The following is a 17,949-nucleotide window of genomic DNA, read 5'->3' as shown; positions in this document are numbered from 1 at the left end:
ACACTGCCGCCAAAAATGACACTTCCGTTCCAGAAACCAATCACTCAGCATCCGATGGCAGTATGAGTCCAGAGGACCGCCTCGCCCTGATCACCGAAGCGAAATTGATCCTGCATGATTTACGTGGCGACAGCACTGCGCGTGTGCACGCGTCTCGGGCGTTGCTGCTTCTTCTGGGGCTGTGTGCACTTGTGGCAATCTTGTGAGCCGAAGAGTGTGACATTGCGAGTCCTCACGGAGATTGTGTGCCGCATTCCCCGCGGGTTCTTTTTTTTTTTCCTTTTTTTTCTTTTTTTTTTTTTTTGTAATACTCAGTAATTCTTTTTTTTCTTTTTATTTTAATTTTTGTTTGCTGCACACTGTCGTGAGTGACGTGTTCCCCCTCTTTTTTTGTTGTTTGTTGCCCACACGCGGTGCCGGCCCTGCGGCTGTGCGTCCCACGGACTGCACGAAGGGGGGATTGGAAGAAAAGGCCGGATGCCGCAATAAAAGTGAGGGATGTTGTGTGGGCTGGTGGAACAGTACAATTCCATTTTTTTCGTTTTACTTTCTTTTTTTCATTTTTTTTTTTTTTTTCGTTTTGGTGCGGGTAATATTTATACAGAACACACGGTCGTCTTGTGCTGAACCGGCACATGAAGTGAAAGTCCTGCCGAATCAACATCTTTTTTTTTTTAAATGTTTTTGGGAGTTTTTCTGAACTCCTACCCTTTTGTTTCTTTTTTCTTTTTTTTTTTTAATCCCTGCGGACTTTTTTCCTCTGTGCCATGTCCACTGCCACTTTGTGTCCTTGTGCCCCTTTTCTTGTCCCTCTGCTGACCGTGCTGTTGACATGCCCCTATTGCCTCTTTTTTTTCTTTTCTGCTAGAGGCACCGATGTTCCGCGACGATTGTTTGTGTTCGCCTTTGCGACGTCAACAGATTGGCTGGACGCCGTGCCCCGGCCTGTTGAGTGCACTCGGAGGAGAGCGGATGGTGTGCGCCGTGCCTCACTGTGAGTGTGGGGCGCCACTCGCCACAACCTGCTGTGAGGCGTAATGCCTATTCCGTCGGGGCAGAGAGAAGTAAAGGACTGTGGTGGAATTGGATGCTCCTCGTTCCTCTTGTTGCGGCCGTAGGTCTGCTGTGCGCATGACTCTATCTTGCGGCGCGACGTGGATGGCGGTGCTTCTGCGTGCGTTGTGCGGCGGGCTTTTCCTCTCCATGTCTTTGCCCTTTTGTGTGTGGGAAGGTTGTGGGAGAGGATATGTGCGGGGGAGTGAGTGTGGGTGGCTTCCTGCCTTGCCCCGCGCATTGGGGCCTTCCATACACGTGGCTTTGCTTGACGGCGTTTCGCGGCACCCAGGGTGTAGCGAGGAGGAGGATGGGGAGGGTCTGTTGTGGGCGGAAGGAGGATGGACAGGACAGTCCCCTTCTGTATCCTTCCCTGTGTCGTTGGTAGTACGTACTGAGAGCATAAATTTGAGCGAGCGCGGGATGAAACGTTTATGCCGCTTTTCGTGTGCTACTCAATCGTCGTCGTTGCACGCTGTCGTCGCGGTGCGTTGTGGTGCGGTGCCGTTTGATGAGGGGAGGGTGCGATGCCACGGCCGCTGCGCACCACAACTATTTATTGACACTGCCTCGGCATTCCTTTTTTCAGTTTGTGTGAATTTTTTTTTTTGCTTTACGATGGATTTGTTGGAGGAGCTTTGGTTTTGGTGGCTGCTTCACGACGCTTTGCCTTGTGTGTCGGTTGCGGTTTTTCCGCGTGATGCCAAAGCGTTTGATGGGGTGCTTACCCTTCTTTTTGAGTTCTGCAGCCAGCCTTTTTGCTCATGGCGGCAGCAATGGGATTCTGCGGCTGCGTGTTCGTCGCACGTGTCGCATCTCCCGCTGTTGCTCCCTTGTTTTGTTGGTGGGGAGTGAACGGGTGACGGCGTCGGTGGAGTTGCGCCCCAGTGGGAGAGGGAAGGCACCGACCGCTGCTGAGTGCGACAGTCTTTGCTGCAGGTGATCTGACGGGATGACGTCACCGGTGTCACAGTTAACTGATATGGATGAGGGCCGCACTGCGTCTCCCTTCTCTCCATCCCCCAGCCTCCTGCAGACTGACGAACTGCAGGGCAGTGGCGTGATTACAAACCGGTCATCTATGAGCAAACAGGCCGCGCAATTGACGTGGACTCTTGTCCCCCGTATCTGAGTGCCGCCGTACTTCTTTATTCGACCTTCTTGTGTGTGTGTTGTGCGCGTATGGTGCCGCTGTGTGTTGTGCAATACCGACCCACGTGAGCGAAAACCGACGCTTTGACAGCTGGCAACTGGCGAATCCTTCACCCCTATTCCGCGTCAGCACTTTATTCTTTTAAGCGCTCGATGGCTGTCGGTTGCGACGCCGCCATGTGAATCTGTCTCGGCTCTTGTGTGTCTTTCACTGCATCGGGACTGTTCTGTGATGTAGCCATTCGGCAACAGGAGCGGTGCCAATGGTCATGTGCCTCCTCTTCGGGATCGCACCACTCTGCATGGTGGTTGTGTGGAGCTGCGCGGGCGGTGGGAGAGCGATGGTGTCACTGGCGTGGTGGTGTCTGCGCTTCTTTGTGTCGGTGGCTGTGCTGCAGTACGGACTGTCTGTGGCCGGATGCTTCTGGGTGCCAATTTCTTTAGTTGCTGTTGTCTCTGCCCTCCTTTTCTCCGATCAAGCAGATAGAGATACTTTGGATTGACCACCACAACTATCGTTTCAAGTGTTAGGGATTAATTGCAGTATTAGAATTAGTGGTAGTGGGATAGCGATTTATCGGAATCGTGTTACTGGATTTGCCATCTGTAGGAAGGGATTTGTTAGACAGGAGTTACGGTCGACGGGGCGAGCGCGACACACCACGGCAGCCCTGCTGATACGCGTTTGGGACGGTGGATGCGGTCTGCGGTGGGTGCGTGTCCGCACAGTCGGCACCGTGTGCGGCACAGGGCCATTGCGGCTGTGCGTGTGGCGCTGCTTGTTGTGTTGGCGCTGGTTGCGGCGGCGGCGTGGATGCCCGCGGTGCATGCGGTGGTGTTGCGACTGCGGGGCGGTACGGTGGACAGAGCCATCACGGTTGGCCGCGCCGTGGACACGGTGCTGATGGACGGCGTGTCCATCACGAACGGCGTGGCTGTGGTGTTCGACGTGGCGGCGATGCTTCCCGGCGCGCTGCGCATCGAATTGAGGAACTGCGTGTGCGACGGCGGTGCGCAGATCTACGTGCGAGGCTACAGCGGTGAGCCGGCGAGTGACCGGAGCCTGGAGGTGAGCGTGAGCGGGTTGTCCGGCGGCTACTGCTCGCTCGTGTTTGTGCACAACCTGCCGGCACACACGAACGTGACGGTCCGTGACTCGACGATTGTGACGGCGGGGCCGATGCGCTACTCCCAGCTGAGCGGGCTGACGGACGCTGTGGCGTCGCCGCTTGTGCTGCACGCGACGTCGCTGTTGCAGACGCAGCTGCGTGTGAGCAACACTGTGCTGAGGTCGTTGCAGGCGGGCGGGTCGGCGGTGTACGTTGGCGGCGGCATGGACCTGCTGTCGAGCGCGGTGGTGCTTGACGGCGTGTTGCTGGAGGCGTCGGGCGGTCCGAGGGCGTCCGCGATGCATGTGGCGTTCTCGTCGCGTCTCAGTCTGCGGAGCCACTCGGTGTTCTCCGTGACGAACGTCTCGGTTGTGAGCAGCGGCGGCGGCATTGTGCTTGGCGAGCGCCTTGAGGTGGTTGATTCGGTGCTGCGCTTTGTGGGCGTCGAGGGGTCTGCTGCGTCGTCGCTGGTGCGCTGCGGTGGTGGGACGATCGGTGGCGGCGGGTGGCTGGAGCTGCGCGAAGTGTGGGCGGTGGGCGAGGCGTCGTCGGTGGCGTCGCTGTCGGGTGTGACGCTGAGCGGCGGCGCCGTGTCGATTGCGCGCTGCGCTGCCACTGGCGCGACGCTTGTCTCCGGGCCGACGATCACGAGCGGCGCCGTGTCGGTGCAGTGCAACCGTGCCGGCGGCCGGGTGCTGCAGAGCGGCGGCGACTACCGCATGGCCGGCCTGCCCTCCGTGAGCGTGGTGCCGTGCGACGGCTGTGCGGCTGCGCTGGCGTGCTTTGATGCGCTGACGGCGTCGTTCTCTGACTGCGTGTGCGGCTGCCGCGCCGGCGGCGTGGGCGAGGCGTGCCTGCCGTTCGACGTGCCGCCTGCGAGGGCCGGCGGTGGTGGTGGCGGTGCGCAGGGCTGCGTGAGTGGCGTGACGCTGACGGAGTCCGTGACGGTTGGCGGCGTGCGTGCGACGGCGTGCTTCGACTCGGTGGTGTTCCGCGGACCGATCACTGTGGCGGTGGACCTGCGCTCGATGGACGTGTTCGCTGACGCGCTGAACGTGACGCTGCGCCACTGCGTGCTTGTGGGCGGCGCGCAGCTGCGGATTGGTGGCCTCAGCGAGAGCACGGCGCACCTGATGCCCCACGTCCTCGTCAACATGACGAACGTGACGTCGCTGGAGGGCACGATCGTGCTGCATGGCGCGATGCCGCTGCACTCGAGTGTGCTGCTGGCGAACTCAACGCTGCGCGCGACGGTTGGCGGGTCGCAGTACGTGCCGACGACCCCTGGCTTCGCGGGATCCCGGTACGGCCCCGTGCTAGTCCTGGACGGTGTCCGGCTTCTGTCGACGCGCTTTGTCATGACGCGGTCTATGCTGGCGTGTGGCGGGGGCTCGTGCGCTGCGATCCTCGTGGAGCGCGGCTTTGAAATGAACCTGTCCAGCGTCTTCTACATGGACAACTGTGCTGTCAGGTCGCGGACGCACGTGATTTACTCTCTTGCGTCGGACCTGCGTGTTGCCGACGGCTCCGTGTTCTCCATACAGAACAGCTCGTGGATTGCGCCGAGCATTGAAATCTACAAAGGGGCGTGTGAGTTTGAGGACGTTGCGGTGGATGGCGGCAGCGTGCTGCAGATTGTGTCCAGCAATTTCCGTCTTGGCTTCGCCATGCTCATGGCAAACTCGCTGACTGTGACTGGCGGCAGCTGGCTGGTGCACCGCGACAACGAGTTCCGCACCGCCTACGTCGTGTATGTGGCCAACTACTACGGCGTGGCGTTCCGCGATCAGAGTATGTGGTCGATACTTGACAACAATTTCACTCACGGCTCTTACTCGTCGACCATTGCACGCATGACAAGCAACTGGTCACCACCATCCGACACGCGCCCGATCATCTACGGCATGTGCAACGCGGCAAGGGGCTCTCTTGTGACGGATTACCAAGAAGAGCTCAATATTGGGACGCCCGTGAGGGTGTTGGACTGTGGTGCGTGCACCGTGGACGCCGTGTGCTTCGCAGCGAGGACGAGCAGCATCAGCGGCTGTGAGTGTGTGTGCGCTGCTGGCGGCTACGGCGAAACGTGTCTGCCAGCAGCGGTTCCGGACGGCCTTGGACCGCTCCCGCTCCCCGATGCGAAGGACACGGAGGTCCGCTGCGTGCACGGTGGCAGCATCAGCTCCGTGTACGATCCTGATCCCGGTGTGTGTGGTCTGTGCTTTGTCAACGTGACCTTCACCGCCGCGATCGTGCTGGACCTGTGGAGCTTCGACGCGCCACAACATACACTCAACATCACGCTGCTGCAGTGCGTCCTCATGGGACTGTCGATCAAGGGGAGTGGTGCGCGCGTGCACGTGAACGTGACTTCTTCGATGCTGGATGCCGGAGCGTTGGAGTTTGAGGGCGATTTTGGCGCGAGTTCCCAGATACTGGTGGCGGGCAGTACGCTTGTGACGATGTCGAGCTACGCCATTCGATTCCCGAGGTTTACTTTTGGTGAGAACACGACGCTGCTTCTACTCGACAACCGCATCGAGGGAAATACTTATGCAGTTTATTCCCCCGATGCTGTTGTTGTTGATGGTGGCGGGATCATTGTGAAGGGAAATACGCTGAGATCAAAGAAGAGGGATTACAGATCGGCATCAGCCGTTTGTTTTCCCGCTGTTGATGTGAGGAACGGCGGCTACATTGACGTGGAGAACAACACGATGAGCGCAGTAAATGGCATTTATCTTTTTTGGGACACCACCGTGAGCACCGCGGGGCTGCTGCGAGTGGCGGACTGCACCTTCGCTGGCAGGAAGGAGAGTTTTGATTCCACGCTAGTGTTTTTGGACGGCTCTGTGACACTTGAGGGTGGAGCGCAGTGGCGTGTGGAGGGCAACAACGTGAGCGCAGCCTCAGTGATAGGTATGCCTAATTCCAAGCACAAAATTTTTATGTCGGGCAGCAGCGCCACCGTGGTGCTATCGAACAACCGTCAGGTAGACAATAGTTATTCCTTCGCGAAACTTCTTCCACCGAACACGATTGTGACATCACCCGCGCGGTTTGTGGTTGGGTGCAACCTGCAGGGCGATGAGGAGGTGTCGTACTACGATGTGTTTCCGGAGGGCGTGGTGGTGCTTAGGTGTGGCACGTGCAGCGACGACGCGGCGTGCTACATGCCCGGGACGGAGTTGGTGGACAGCGGCTCGTGCTCGTGCAGCTGCAAGGACGGATGGCATGGCGCGTCGTGTCTTCCCTTCGAGGTGCCCGACGCGGTTGTGCCGCCCTTGCCGGAGAGAGCCGTCGACGGCGACACGAGCTGCGTGGTGGACCAGACGCTGACGAACGTTACGCTGAACATGTGGAAGACGCACCACTGCTACGCGGGGGTTACATTCAGCGGCGTGGGTGCTGCGCTGACGTTTTCCTTCGACAGTATGCCGCTGCATCTCCCCATCAACATCACGTTCACTGGGTGTACATTCCACGACGGAGCCACACTGCAGTTTGTTGGAGATGTTGAGGCGGCCGAGTCAGCTGGCGTCCTGATCCGCGTGAGCCGGACTGTGTTGCGGTCCTCCGTTGTTGTGTTTGCACTCGCCCTTCCGCAGCGCTGCGAAATCGCCGTCACGGAGGTTGATGCGGTGCAGTCTTCTGAGGTTCAGCTGCTTGGCCTTATGAGCAAAACGCTGAGCGTGGTGCTGCTGCAGAACTTTTTTTTGAATGCTTCCTCGCTGTTGGTCAGCAACGTCAATGCGCATGCATTGAGGTATGGGGGGTCTGGTTTGTACTCGACCGGGATGCTGACGCTGGTGGGTGGCAGCTCTTTTTACACGCGGTACTGCAGCTTCGATGGATACGCACACATGCTGTACATTAATATCCTCAATGTGAGTGATCACTCTGTTTTTGCGCTTCTCAACAATAGAATTTCTTTTGGGGCAAGTCTTCTTTATCTGCGCCACGGATTCAGCGTATCGGATTACAGCGTGTTGCGCGTGGTGGGGAACAGCGTTTTTTCATTCTATGCTATTTACGCTAACAAGTTTTGGACCGTTGAGCAGTCAAGCTGGCTGGATTGGCGCGACAACGACGTGGGAGTGGGTGCGATTTTCAAGGACTGTGATCCCACCTTTGTGAGCATTGACGGCGGTAGTGTGGTGACGCTGACGGGCTGCAAGATGGGCTCGACGGGGTTGTCGGGACCCCTGCTATCGCGGGTTGGGGCCGGCTACAGGTTCGTTGCTGGGTGTCTGACGGTCGCGGGACGGAAGGTGACGACGGCGGCAGAACTGGCGCTCCACGGCATCACCAACGTGACGACGGTTGCCGCGTGCGGGGAGTGCACGAAGGAGGGCGACTGCTTTGCACCGCTGACGACGGCGGTCATTGACTGCAAGTGCCAGTGCGCTGCTGGAGGGCGCGGCGATGTGTGCGTCCCGGCGCCTGTGCCTGCTGGCCCGCCGCCGCCGCCACCAACAACACCACCACCAGCAACACCCACGCCGTCACCGCCGCCGGTTGGTGAGTGCATCAGCGACATGGCGTACCCCGAGGTGGCGCAGGCTGTGGGCAGCGGGCTGTCGTGGCTGTGCTACCGCAACGTGACGTTCAGCGGGGTCGGCATGAGACTGACGGTGCTGGTTGGGGGGATGACGGGCGACGTGGCGAACGTCAGGTTCGATGGATGCACGTGGAGGGACGGTGCCGTGCTGTTGCTGTTGGGCAACGTGCACGCCGCTGTGGGGTCGCTGAACATCTTCGTCACCGGCAACACATTTAGTGACGCGCTGCTCAGCCCGGAGGGTGGGTTTCCACCGCGCACGAACATCACGATCAGCGGGAACCGCTTTACGGTCACGAGGCTGATCCCTCGGTCGGGTTTGGTCCTTAGGAAGCCGTCGTGTGTTGCGATGAATGGACTGGTGATCAGCAACGACTCCGCGGTGGTGCTGAGCGGCAATGTGTTTCACGCCGTGGCGGCATCGTCAAGCGCCATTTACGTTGTCAGATCTGCGCTGAGGGTGTCGTGGCACTCCGTGTTTGCGGTGTTAGGCAACACGTTTCATATGGCTGGCGCTAACAGTACTCTGATACATCTTGAGGGAACTAGACAGTCTTTGCCGCTGAACGTACTGAACAGCTCTGCTTTGGTGATCCGAGGCAACGTTGTGTCGAGGCCGGTGAAGTACTTCATGAACATTTTGTCGATCTTACGTGTGGAGTCTCTTTCAGCTGTTGTGTTTCAGGGCAACGACATGCAGGGAAGCTTGGCTGTGTTTTATTCAAGGTACTCCTCCAACATCTACTACAACTCCTGGCTGCAGTTGAGCGGCAACCTATGCCGTGAATCCCCATTGCATGCTTTTGCTTCTCTTTATCCCAAAGTGAATCTCTGCGACTCCACGGTGTCTGTGTCCCGCAACCAATTCATTTCCAGCACGGGAATGACGAAAGCGCTGTGGATACCTGCAGTTTCCAGCGACCTCAAAAAAGGGGAGATTGTGGCCGCGTGCAACACTGTGAACGGCGGTGAGAGAGTGAAATACGCCATTCCGTCTGTGTACAACGCCACATTTCTGACCTGCGGGGATCCATGCACTCTTGCGACATCATGCTTCCCTGCGTACACGACGACGGCCTCGAGTGATGGCTGTGCCTGCACGTGCGCGGAGGGCGGCCATGGCGATGCGTGCCTGCCCGTCGCTGTCCCCGAGCCACCGAGCACCGACGGCGCCGACTTGTGCGTGCGGGACGTGCGTGTGGGTGTGGAGGTGAACGCCGGTCTCGGGACGTCGGTAGCGTGCTACGTTGGTGTGACCTTTGCGGCAGACGTCGTGGTGGACGTGGAGTCGATGTCAGGGAGCGTGCGCAACGTGACGCTGGCGGACTGCACGTTTTTGGACGGAGCGAGCCTGTACGTTGTTGGGTGGCGGTCCGACCCGCCTGCTGGACAGCGCGCCGATGTGTTGATCAGCGGGCTTGAGTCGCGCTCTGGCGGCGGCGTGCTGGTGGCGAACCGATTTCCGCCGGGCTCGCGCGTCACTGTGGTGGACTCGGTGCTGATTGCAGAGAAGCGTGTTGCGTATCGCGGCGCCTACGGCCTTGGCGACGCTTCCGCGTGCCTCGTGCTGCACAGCGTGAATCTGACTGGGAGCGTGCTGACCATCGCGCGCACGCATGTGGCGGCTGTGTTCCGTGACGCTGTTGGCGTGTTGTTTGTTGGCGGCGTGGCGCTGTCGTCGCGCGGTGCGCTGTACGTGGACGGGCTGTTGGTGCAGACGGCGCTGGGGCTGTGTGTGTCGGTGGAGGGCGGTGTCGCGGCCAGCGGCGGCTCCGTGGTGGCGTTTGTTGACAGCGACTTCCTGCTGTGCAAGCACGCGTTGTCTGTGCGTGGGGCTGTGAGCGTGTCGGGCTCCGCTGTGGCGCTTGTGCGGAGCGACTTTTTGTCGACGGAGGACTACGCGGTGGCGTTTTATTCGACGGTGAGCCTGGCTGGCGGTTCGATGCTTCTGGCGAAGGGCAACGTGCACGACGGCGTCTCGAGGGAGATGCTCCACGCCGCTGGCGCCGTGACCGCTGCTGGGAGCACGCTGAGCTTTGTGCGCAACCGAGCGCTGCTGCCGCGGATGGTGTCGGTGAGCCTGTCGCTCTCGGCTGGGGCGCATTTGAGGGTGGCGTGCAACGACGCGGGTGGCCGTGTCCTGTCGACGGCGGAGGAGTACGCAGCGGCTGGATTTGGCGACGCTGGGAGCATCGACGTTGCTGGGTGCGACGCCTGCGAAAGGGACACGCACTGCTACGCGCTCGGGACGGCGTCTGCGAGCATGAGGAACGGTGTGTGCGTGTGCGCGTGCGGCAGCGGCGGGCACGGCGAGGCGTGCGTGCCTGTGGGAGCTCCCGTGCTGCCGCCCGCCGTGGGCACCGCGTCGAGTGTGTTCTTCCGCGAGGGCGTGACGGTGCAGTCGGAGTTTGTTGTGCCTGCCGGTGCGAGCGAGGTGACGCTGCGCCACGTTGTGCTGGACGGCGTGAGTCCTGTGCTCTACGTGCCGTGGATGGCGCGGGACGGCGTGCGGATCGTTGTGCAGAACGTGTCGCTGCTGAACGGTGCCGTGCTGTACGTGATGGGCGGAGGAGCGTTGCGCGGTGCGGCGGGGAGCGACGAGAGCGGGCCGGTGGAACTGTCTGTGTGCGATGTGGAGGCGCTGAACGGTGCGCTTGTGCTGACCGGCACGTTCCCTGCGGGGTCTGTGCTGACGGTGACGGACTCCCTGCTGGTTGCCGCGAGGTCGACGCCGCTTGTGTATCTTCCCGACTCGCAGTCCTCGCCGTACGCACCGGTGCTTGTGCTGTCGGGCCTGCGCCTTGTGCGGTCCGTGCTGGTTGTGTTCGGCGTTGCTCTCGTGACGGTGATGACTGGTGGGCGGACGGTGGTGGTGGACGGCGCGGTGCTGGAGCTTGTCGGTGGCGGTGTTGCACTGGACGCGGCTGTGTTTGGTGGCGACGTTGCGTTTTACGCGAGTGCGCGCGTGGTTGCGTCGGGGGGCGCTGTGCTGCGCGTGTCGGGGAGCCAGGTGTACGCCGCGCATGGGTTGGTGTTTGACAGCGGTGTGGAGGCCAACGCGTCCGCCGTCGTGGTGAACGACAACGCCGGTGCGCTGACCGATGGCGCGCTGCTGGTGCTGCGGGGGTTGGCGTCGTTTGTTTCCGGGTCGTGGCTGTCGGTGCGCGGCAACAGCATCAGCGGCAGGCTCCTGTCGGTGCCGTCGTACCCGCGCAGTGCGGACCTTGTGCGGAGCACACTGACGCTCCACGGGAACGCCGGCAGCGGGCCCGTCGTGATGGACGGCACCGTTGCGCTTGTAGGCACCGGCCGAAGGTTCGTCGTGGGGTGCCTGACGCTGAACGGGCAGGCGGTGCAGCCGATGGACTACAGGTCCGCCGGCATCATGGGGAAATTCCGCCCCGTGGCGTGTGGCGTGTGCGACGCCGACGTGCGCTGCTTTGCAGCTGCGACGAGGGCGATGTCGGGGTCGTGTCGCTGCCGCTGTGCTGATGGCGGGTACGGGCGCGACTGCCTGCCGGTGTACCTGCCGCGCGTGGACGGGTGCAACCGCACGCCCGGCATGCCGCTGGTGAGCCACACGGCGACGCTGACGGAGACGCGCAGCCTGACTTCAACGTGGACGCCGAGCCTGAGCACGACGCAATACAGGCCGACGGAGACCCTGCAGGTGACGGAGACGGTGGCGCTGTCGCCCACGCGGACGCCGACGGCGTCGGTGAGCAGCACGCTGTGGTGGAGCGAGGTGGCGTGCCCGACGCTCGCCGTGGCGACGACGGCGGCTGGTGGGAGCCTGACGCAGAGCGACATCCGCGGCGGTGGGAGCGCCGTCCCGACGCTGCTGATGGTGGCGCTGCCGCCGCCGTTTCGTTGGGCACGCGACCCGCAACTCGGCACGCACCTGAGCTTCGTGCCGGTGTCGACGGCGCAGCCGCGCGGGTTTGGCGGTCCGTGGGGAGCGATGCTGAGCAACGCGACGTGGGTGCACAACGCGACGAATCCGTCCACCGTCCTGGAGCTGGCTGTGCCCGTGCACCGCGGTTACTTCATTGCTGCCGACGAGACGATAGTCATTCGGTGCGACGCTGCGGCGGTGTTTGGCGGCTGCAAGGGTGTGCTGCTTGGGTCCTTCACGATCAGGTCGAACACGCTGCCCGCCGCTGCCAGCGTCCTCTCTCGGCGGTCACCAGCGTTGTTGCGGGTGCGGCTGCTGTTGCCGTGGTGGTGACCGGTGGGCTGGGCTCCGTCCTGGAGATGCAGGCGCTCGGCGTGTTCGCGAGGATGCCATGCGCCTCGGTGCAGGAGCGTGCGAGCACCGTTGCGCTGCCGTACTTCCTGTCGGTGTTCGCTGCTCTTGACCCGCTGTGGATGGTGGTGGGCAACGCGCTGCTGGCCGCAGTGTTCGGGTGCGTGCACTGCGGTGTGACGGCGGCCTTCCAGCGGTGGCGCGGCGTGGACGCGGCGAGTGCGTGGGCTGCGATGCGCTTCCCGAGCCTGACGTACGTCGTGGCGCACGCGACGCACCTCGGCATATTCTTTGGCTCGGTGCTTGCACTGGCGATGCCCGGCGCCCGCGTGCAGCACCGCGTGATTGGTGTCGTTGGCGTGCTGTACGGTGTGGCGTTCCCTGCTGGTGTGTGCTACTTGATTGCCCGCCACGTGGGCGCGAGCTTCACGAGGTACTGGCAGTTTTTGAGGAAGCCGTTGCACGAGCGCCTGCTGTACCCTGTCGGGTATTGGCACCCCACGGCGCAGCAGTGGATGTACGGCGGCATGCTGACGAACATGAGGGGCAGCCACGTGTACTGGTGCGTGTTCCAGCTGTCGGTGCTGTGTGTGGTGTGCCTGATTGCTGCTGTGCACCCGCCCTTGGGAGGCTGCCACGTCCAGTACTTCTGCATGGCGGCTGTGCTACTTGCGGGTGCGGGCGTGGTTGCCTTCACGAACATGATGCGCTCGGCCTTCCTGACGGTGATGCGCACGGCGAGCTTTGTGCTCCTTGCGGCGCTGTGTGTGGTGAGCGCGGCCAACCATCTTGCGCCGAGCGACGGCGGTGCGAGGGCGTACGCGGCGATCGTGCTGCTGCAGACGACTGTGGTGCTTGCGGCCACTGTGTACAGTGTCGTTGTGTGGCACGCGGAGGACCGCCACTGGCAGGAGCTGCGCGAGCCGCGGCGTGGAGGGCTGGAGGCGCTGCTGCGCGATGACGAGGAGAGCGACGAGACGCAGAAGCCACACGACTTGAATTCATCGTCGTACGCCTCAGGCACCACCGTTGCGTTGTCGTACCGACCACCCGCACCGCCGTTGCAGTCTGTGACCGGTGACACCCGCTCAGACGCTCTGAGCTTGTTCGACGGTGCATCCATTGCGAGCTGAATAATTGATCACGTCCTCCTGGACAGGTGAAGATGCTCTGCTTGAAGAAAAATGTGGCGCAGTTTTTTTTTTTCAGGTGGAAGGGCTCCGACCCCAACAGTACCGGTACGCGGCGAGAAGGCACAGCGCACCTCGCAGATGCGGCATGACGTAGACGCTTCTGGCGGGTATCTGTTTTCTTTCCATTATTCATAGATTGATTGGGTGATTGCTTCGTTGCTTTTATTTTATTTTATCGATTATCGACGACAACGGATTATTACACTATCACGCTAGCCCGGGGCGGATGCGGAAGGGGTGTGTGCGTGTGTTTTGCGCCCCTCGCTGCCGCACCGAGTATGGGGGCTGCTGCTCTCTCTATTTCATATCTGTACTCAATATTTAGGACGTGCCCGACGATGGTGGCTGGTGTGCGGGCCATAGGATGCATTCAGGAAGGCGTTAGGGAAAACAATCGATGAAGCCCTTCTGTGACGCGTCACCTCCTGGAGGTTGTGAGTGTGCGTTGCTGGCTGACATGAGGGAGGGCGTGGGGGCCACGGCTGTGCGGCTGCGCAGCCACCCATCGGACTCCGCACCGACCGCGTCATTGATTGTTGGTTTTTGTTGGTTTGTTTCTATTTTTTGTGCGGGTGCCTGCAGTGACTCTCCCTCCTGTTGCACGATGACTGTGGGAGGGCATGCCTGCCGCTCCTTATACTTCTGGTGTTGTGTAGAAGGAACAACGAGAGAAGGAACGAAGAATTATGCGGATTGATGTATTACTTTGTGTATGCATATATGTATCGATGTACTTCTGTGGATTATTTCACTATTTCTTCCTTCTATCCTTCTTTTTACGTCGCTCCACATGTGTCTCAGTGTTTGCTTTACTACGGCCACACGCGGGTAGCTTGAGCCGCGGATGTCTTTTTTTTTTTGATGTCATTTTGTGTTGGGCAATAACGCGTGCACGTTTGTCAAGCATCCACTCCCCACGGCATGCTGCCTGATATTTTGGATTTATCCCCGATGTAACGCAGGCACCACCGCCGTGGCAGGCATGGGAATTAAGATGGAACGCGGGGCAGCGAAAGATATTGTGCGGCACATGCGTCTGTCGCATTTGTTCTGTCGAAGAGGTCTTCAATGTGGAAGAAGAGGGATGCACATTGTACGATTCCGAGGCTTGGAGGAGTTATTGCCCTGCCCCTCTTTTATTATTATTTTGTATGACGCCTGGTTCCCACCCGTGTCTGCCTCGATTTGTCTCCCTGAGTGGAGCTGCGCCGTGGCCATCCTTTTGGTTGTTTGCGGGAGGAAAAACACATTGCGAGCGACGAAACCACAAGTCATGCATGCGGCGTCCAGGGACGTACGTATTTGAGGTGGGGTGCACATATGTGGATGTCATGTGGGACGAAGCGGGGGTTGACTGCCCAACCGTCGCTCCTTTTCTGGAGAGTGTGCTCCCCTTTTTGATTTGTTGCCCTTTTGCCTCAAGGCACGGTGGGATTGGACAGCACCGTCCCACGAAAGGTCCTGCACACGTACACACTCTCATGCCACTGTCGCCCCCGGAGTGGGGTGTAAAACCCAAATTTTACCTGCCTTTTGCATTGACGCAATTATTTATTTATTAACTGACGCCGTTCTGCCCGGCGTGTCACTTTGATTGGATTGTGTGGGATCGCTCGCCAACACCATCAAACAAAACAGGCTGACGACTTCACGTATTTAAATGCCATCTTGCGCGCAAGTATTTTTTTCACATGTTCAGTTGATGTGCACTCGAGCAGCGGGGAATCCGGAAATATGCGTGCGTGGGATTTTTCCTGCCATGTGGACTGCGGGCAGCACCGAGGGGCTGTCACTTTGACTCCGCAGACTTGTTGTGTCTTTTTGGGGGGGTTGGCAGGGAAATTCCATGCAGCCAGCTACTGCTGGTGTGTCCCCAAATGTTGTCACTCCATGCGAATAATGTGCTTCAGCGAGTGAGGGGGATGATTGGGTTTGTGTGCACTCTGATTGTGTTTGCTACTTTGTGCGGGCACGCAACGCTTGAGTGGTGGGAAAATGGAGCGGGGCGACGCATGGCTGCGTCCCGCCCATCGTTCAGTGCACGATGGTGTGGTGCACATTGTGGTGTTGACTCTGCGATGTGACTGCGGTCCCCTGCGCGGCGATGGCGGTGGGTGGAGGAGAGTGTTGACCCGCGGCGGGACGGTGGGATCGTGTTTTCTTTTTATTCTTTCGTGAAGGTGCACACTTATTTTCAGTGTTAGTGATAGGGCAAACAAATAAACAGACAACGTGAATAAAATAAAATAAAATATAAAAGGGCGATAATGTGGCGGTGTTGTGGCCGATTGCACGTTGCGTTGCTGCGGGGGCGGTGGGTCTTGACTGCTTCACCGACAGGCGTTGCAGTGCGGCTGCATGGCGCGCCGACCGCCCCGCCGTGCGAGTGCCACGCCCAATGCCATTGGGACTGCGGGAGGAAACAGCCGCGACTGTCCTTTGGAGCCAGCGGCACCTGCTGGCCGCGGTTGGGCGGTGCGAGTGGGATGCTTCACCGCACGGGTGTTGTGATGGCACCTCGCCGTGGCTCCGGCGATGGTTCCGACGCTGCGGCTCGCAGAGGGGTGAAGGGAACGCGGCAACCACGGTGGACCATGAGCAGCAGCGTAAAGGACATTCTGCTGGAGGGAGACACTCTCAGGACCGACATGAAGCTGAACGATTTCCTCCGGAGCAAATTGGGCGATGAGTGGGTTGTGAAAAAAAAATGGGAACGTCATTATGGAGACGTTTGTTCAGGAGCCGGATGCTTACGTACAAGACCAGCGGCATCTTAGAATTATTTTTAATTTAACAGAGTACCAGGTGTACAAACTTCACCACGAGGGTGTGTTCTCGCTCGAGCAGTGGAGGGACTATGAAGGAAAGGATACGGTCACTCTTATTGCAAGGGGAAAACTAAACGCAGCCCTCACTCAGATAGTAAAAGTAGAACGGCGTGAGGCAGAAATGAAATTTACCATTTCCACTACGATCGTAGATGTACTGTTTAAAGGAAGGGTCCGCGTCAAGGAAAAGAAGCTGAATGATTTTCTTACGATGGAATTGGGCGGCAGGGGCGTTGTGGACACCAATCGGGATGTCTTACTGGAGGAGTTTTTCAAGGACCCCACGAGGTATATCCGTGATAAGGGAGCGTTGGAAGAAATGCAGATGACCGATGCTTATGCGGGGATGGAGAGGGCTGTGAGGGTGGAAATGAATATGGAGGAAGATATAAAGAACCTCCACTATAATCATGTAAGTACGCTGCTGGGGTGGTCATTAGCCACTCCGGAGGTAAAAGAAAGTGTTCATGGCATCACTAAACGGTTTTTGGATGCAGCCCTTGAGGAAGTGAGGAACCCAATGAGGATGAGTGCAGCGATGAAAATGGAGGGATTGTACGAGTCTGTGTACAATGCGAGGTGGCACCATGTCGTGGAAGTTCCTGACGGCGATGAGCGAAAGAAAACGAAAAAGGGGACGGGAATGGAGGTGAAGAAGGGGGAACCACAGCAGTGATGGACGTACAAGGCAGTTGGCGAAACTTTCAAAAGGATGATGGTGCGCAGCAGTCCGGTGCAGCACGTCTCAGGCTGATGGTGCTCACCTCGGACAGGGGATGGCTGTACTTGTGGGAGGAGGATGAATCCACTCGTGACTGCTATGTGAACTGTGAGGTGGATCGAGTGTGGCAGATCGTCAAGGGCGATGTAACCGAGTGGTTCAGCCCTGACGCTGGGGACCGACTTTCGCCTCAGCAGCGTGTGTTGATTGGGACGCCCGGGATCGGGAAGTCGATGGCTGCCGGCTCGTACCTCCTCTACCAGCTGCTGCACTGCGATGTGGACAAACTCCAAGTGGTTGTCCACTGTTTTGGAGAAACGGCGTACGTGTTTGACAAGACCACCAAAACCGTGACAAAATACGGCGATGAGGGCGTATGCATCATGGCTTTGAGAAATTTAAGGGAGCGTGGGATGAAAGGGTACATTATTTACGATGTGGCAAGGAAAGGAACACCGCCCGACACAGGTTTTGCGCCCCCAACCGGATGGGGCATGATTGTGGTGTCATCCCCAGAGGTAAGCAACTATGATGAGTGGGCGAAGCAATTAAAAGCCAGGCGAATCATCGTGAATTGCCCCGACGAGACGGATGTGAAGGCGATGTGTGCGTGGATGAAGCGTGACGAGACTCCAGAGAAAAAAGCGGGATACTGGAGGATGGTCAAAAGACACATGTCTCTTTTGGTACCGATTCCACGTCACATCTTCGATGCGGATGAATGTGGAAAACGCACGCAAGATGTTGAGAGGGCCTTGGAATGGATCAATATTGGGGATCGAGGAAAGTACTTTACACAGGGGGAGAGAAAAATGGCATTCCGAGGGTCCGTCTCACAAACTTTTGAAGATTGTTCGCGTAAGAGAACATGGCCCATTTGAGGACTTCGCTAATGCACCTATATGTACGTATCTTGGGGTTTTAACGTTATCTCGTTTGGCAAGGGTAATGAGTCCGCATGATATTTTTTTCCTCGTATTGGGGATGAAGAATGTTCTTCAATCTGAGGCCTTGGAAAAGTATTCTTTGAGCGTATTCTTGATTGAGAATTTTGTCACCTCCATAGTGAGGGATCTCAAGGAGCTGCCG

General features: G+C 59.0%; 1 protein-coding gene, 1 non-coding gene and 2 pseudogenes across 2 annotated transcripts, besides 5 other annotated features; all 4 read left to right on the top strand.

Annotated features, from left to right (window-relative positions):
• Positions 1 to 17,949: a sequence feature (areas not merged during assembly with more than two copies in the genome that could not be assigned to a particular haplotype).
• Positions 265 to 304: a microsatellite.
• Positions 533 to 576: a sequence feature (A-rich).
• On the top strand, positions 1,132 to 1,908 carry Tc00.1047053508587.50 (uncharacterized protein; the record flags this gene model as incomplete). Its single annotated transcript, XM_803951.1, has 1 exon — positions 1,132 to 1,908. One exon carries the CDS (start codon positions 1,132 to 1,134, stop codon positions 1,906 to 1,908), a length of 777 nt encoding a protein of 258 aa, XP_809044.1.
• Tc00.1047053508587.60 lies at positions 2,236 to 2,306 on the top strand. Its single transcript, XR_008255559.1, has one exon. It is a non-coding gene; the product is annotated as a C/D small nucleolar RNA (snoRNA), TB8C3C3 (small nucleolar RNA).
• On the top strand, positions 2,903 to 13,270 carry Tc00.1047053508587.40 (annotated as a pseudogene).
• Positions 7,769 to 7,827: a microsatellite.
• Positions 15,547 to 15,570: a sequence feature (AT_rich).
• Tc00.1047053508587.10 lies at positions 15,742 to 17,949 on the top strand (annotated as a pseudogene; the record flags this gene model as incomplete).

This window comes from Trypanosoma cruzi, genomic scaffold, assembly GCF_000209065.1.
Source record: "Trypanosoma cruzi strain CL Brener 1047053516933 genomic scaffold, whole genome shotgun sequence".
NCBI lineage: Eukaryota > Euglenozoa > Kinetoplastea > Trypanosomatida > Trypanosomatidae > Trypanosoma > Trypanosoma cruzi.
The sequence above is the reverse complement of the archived record's forward strand: the minus strand, read 5'-3'. Positions and strand labels throughout refer to the sequence as shown.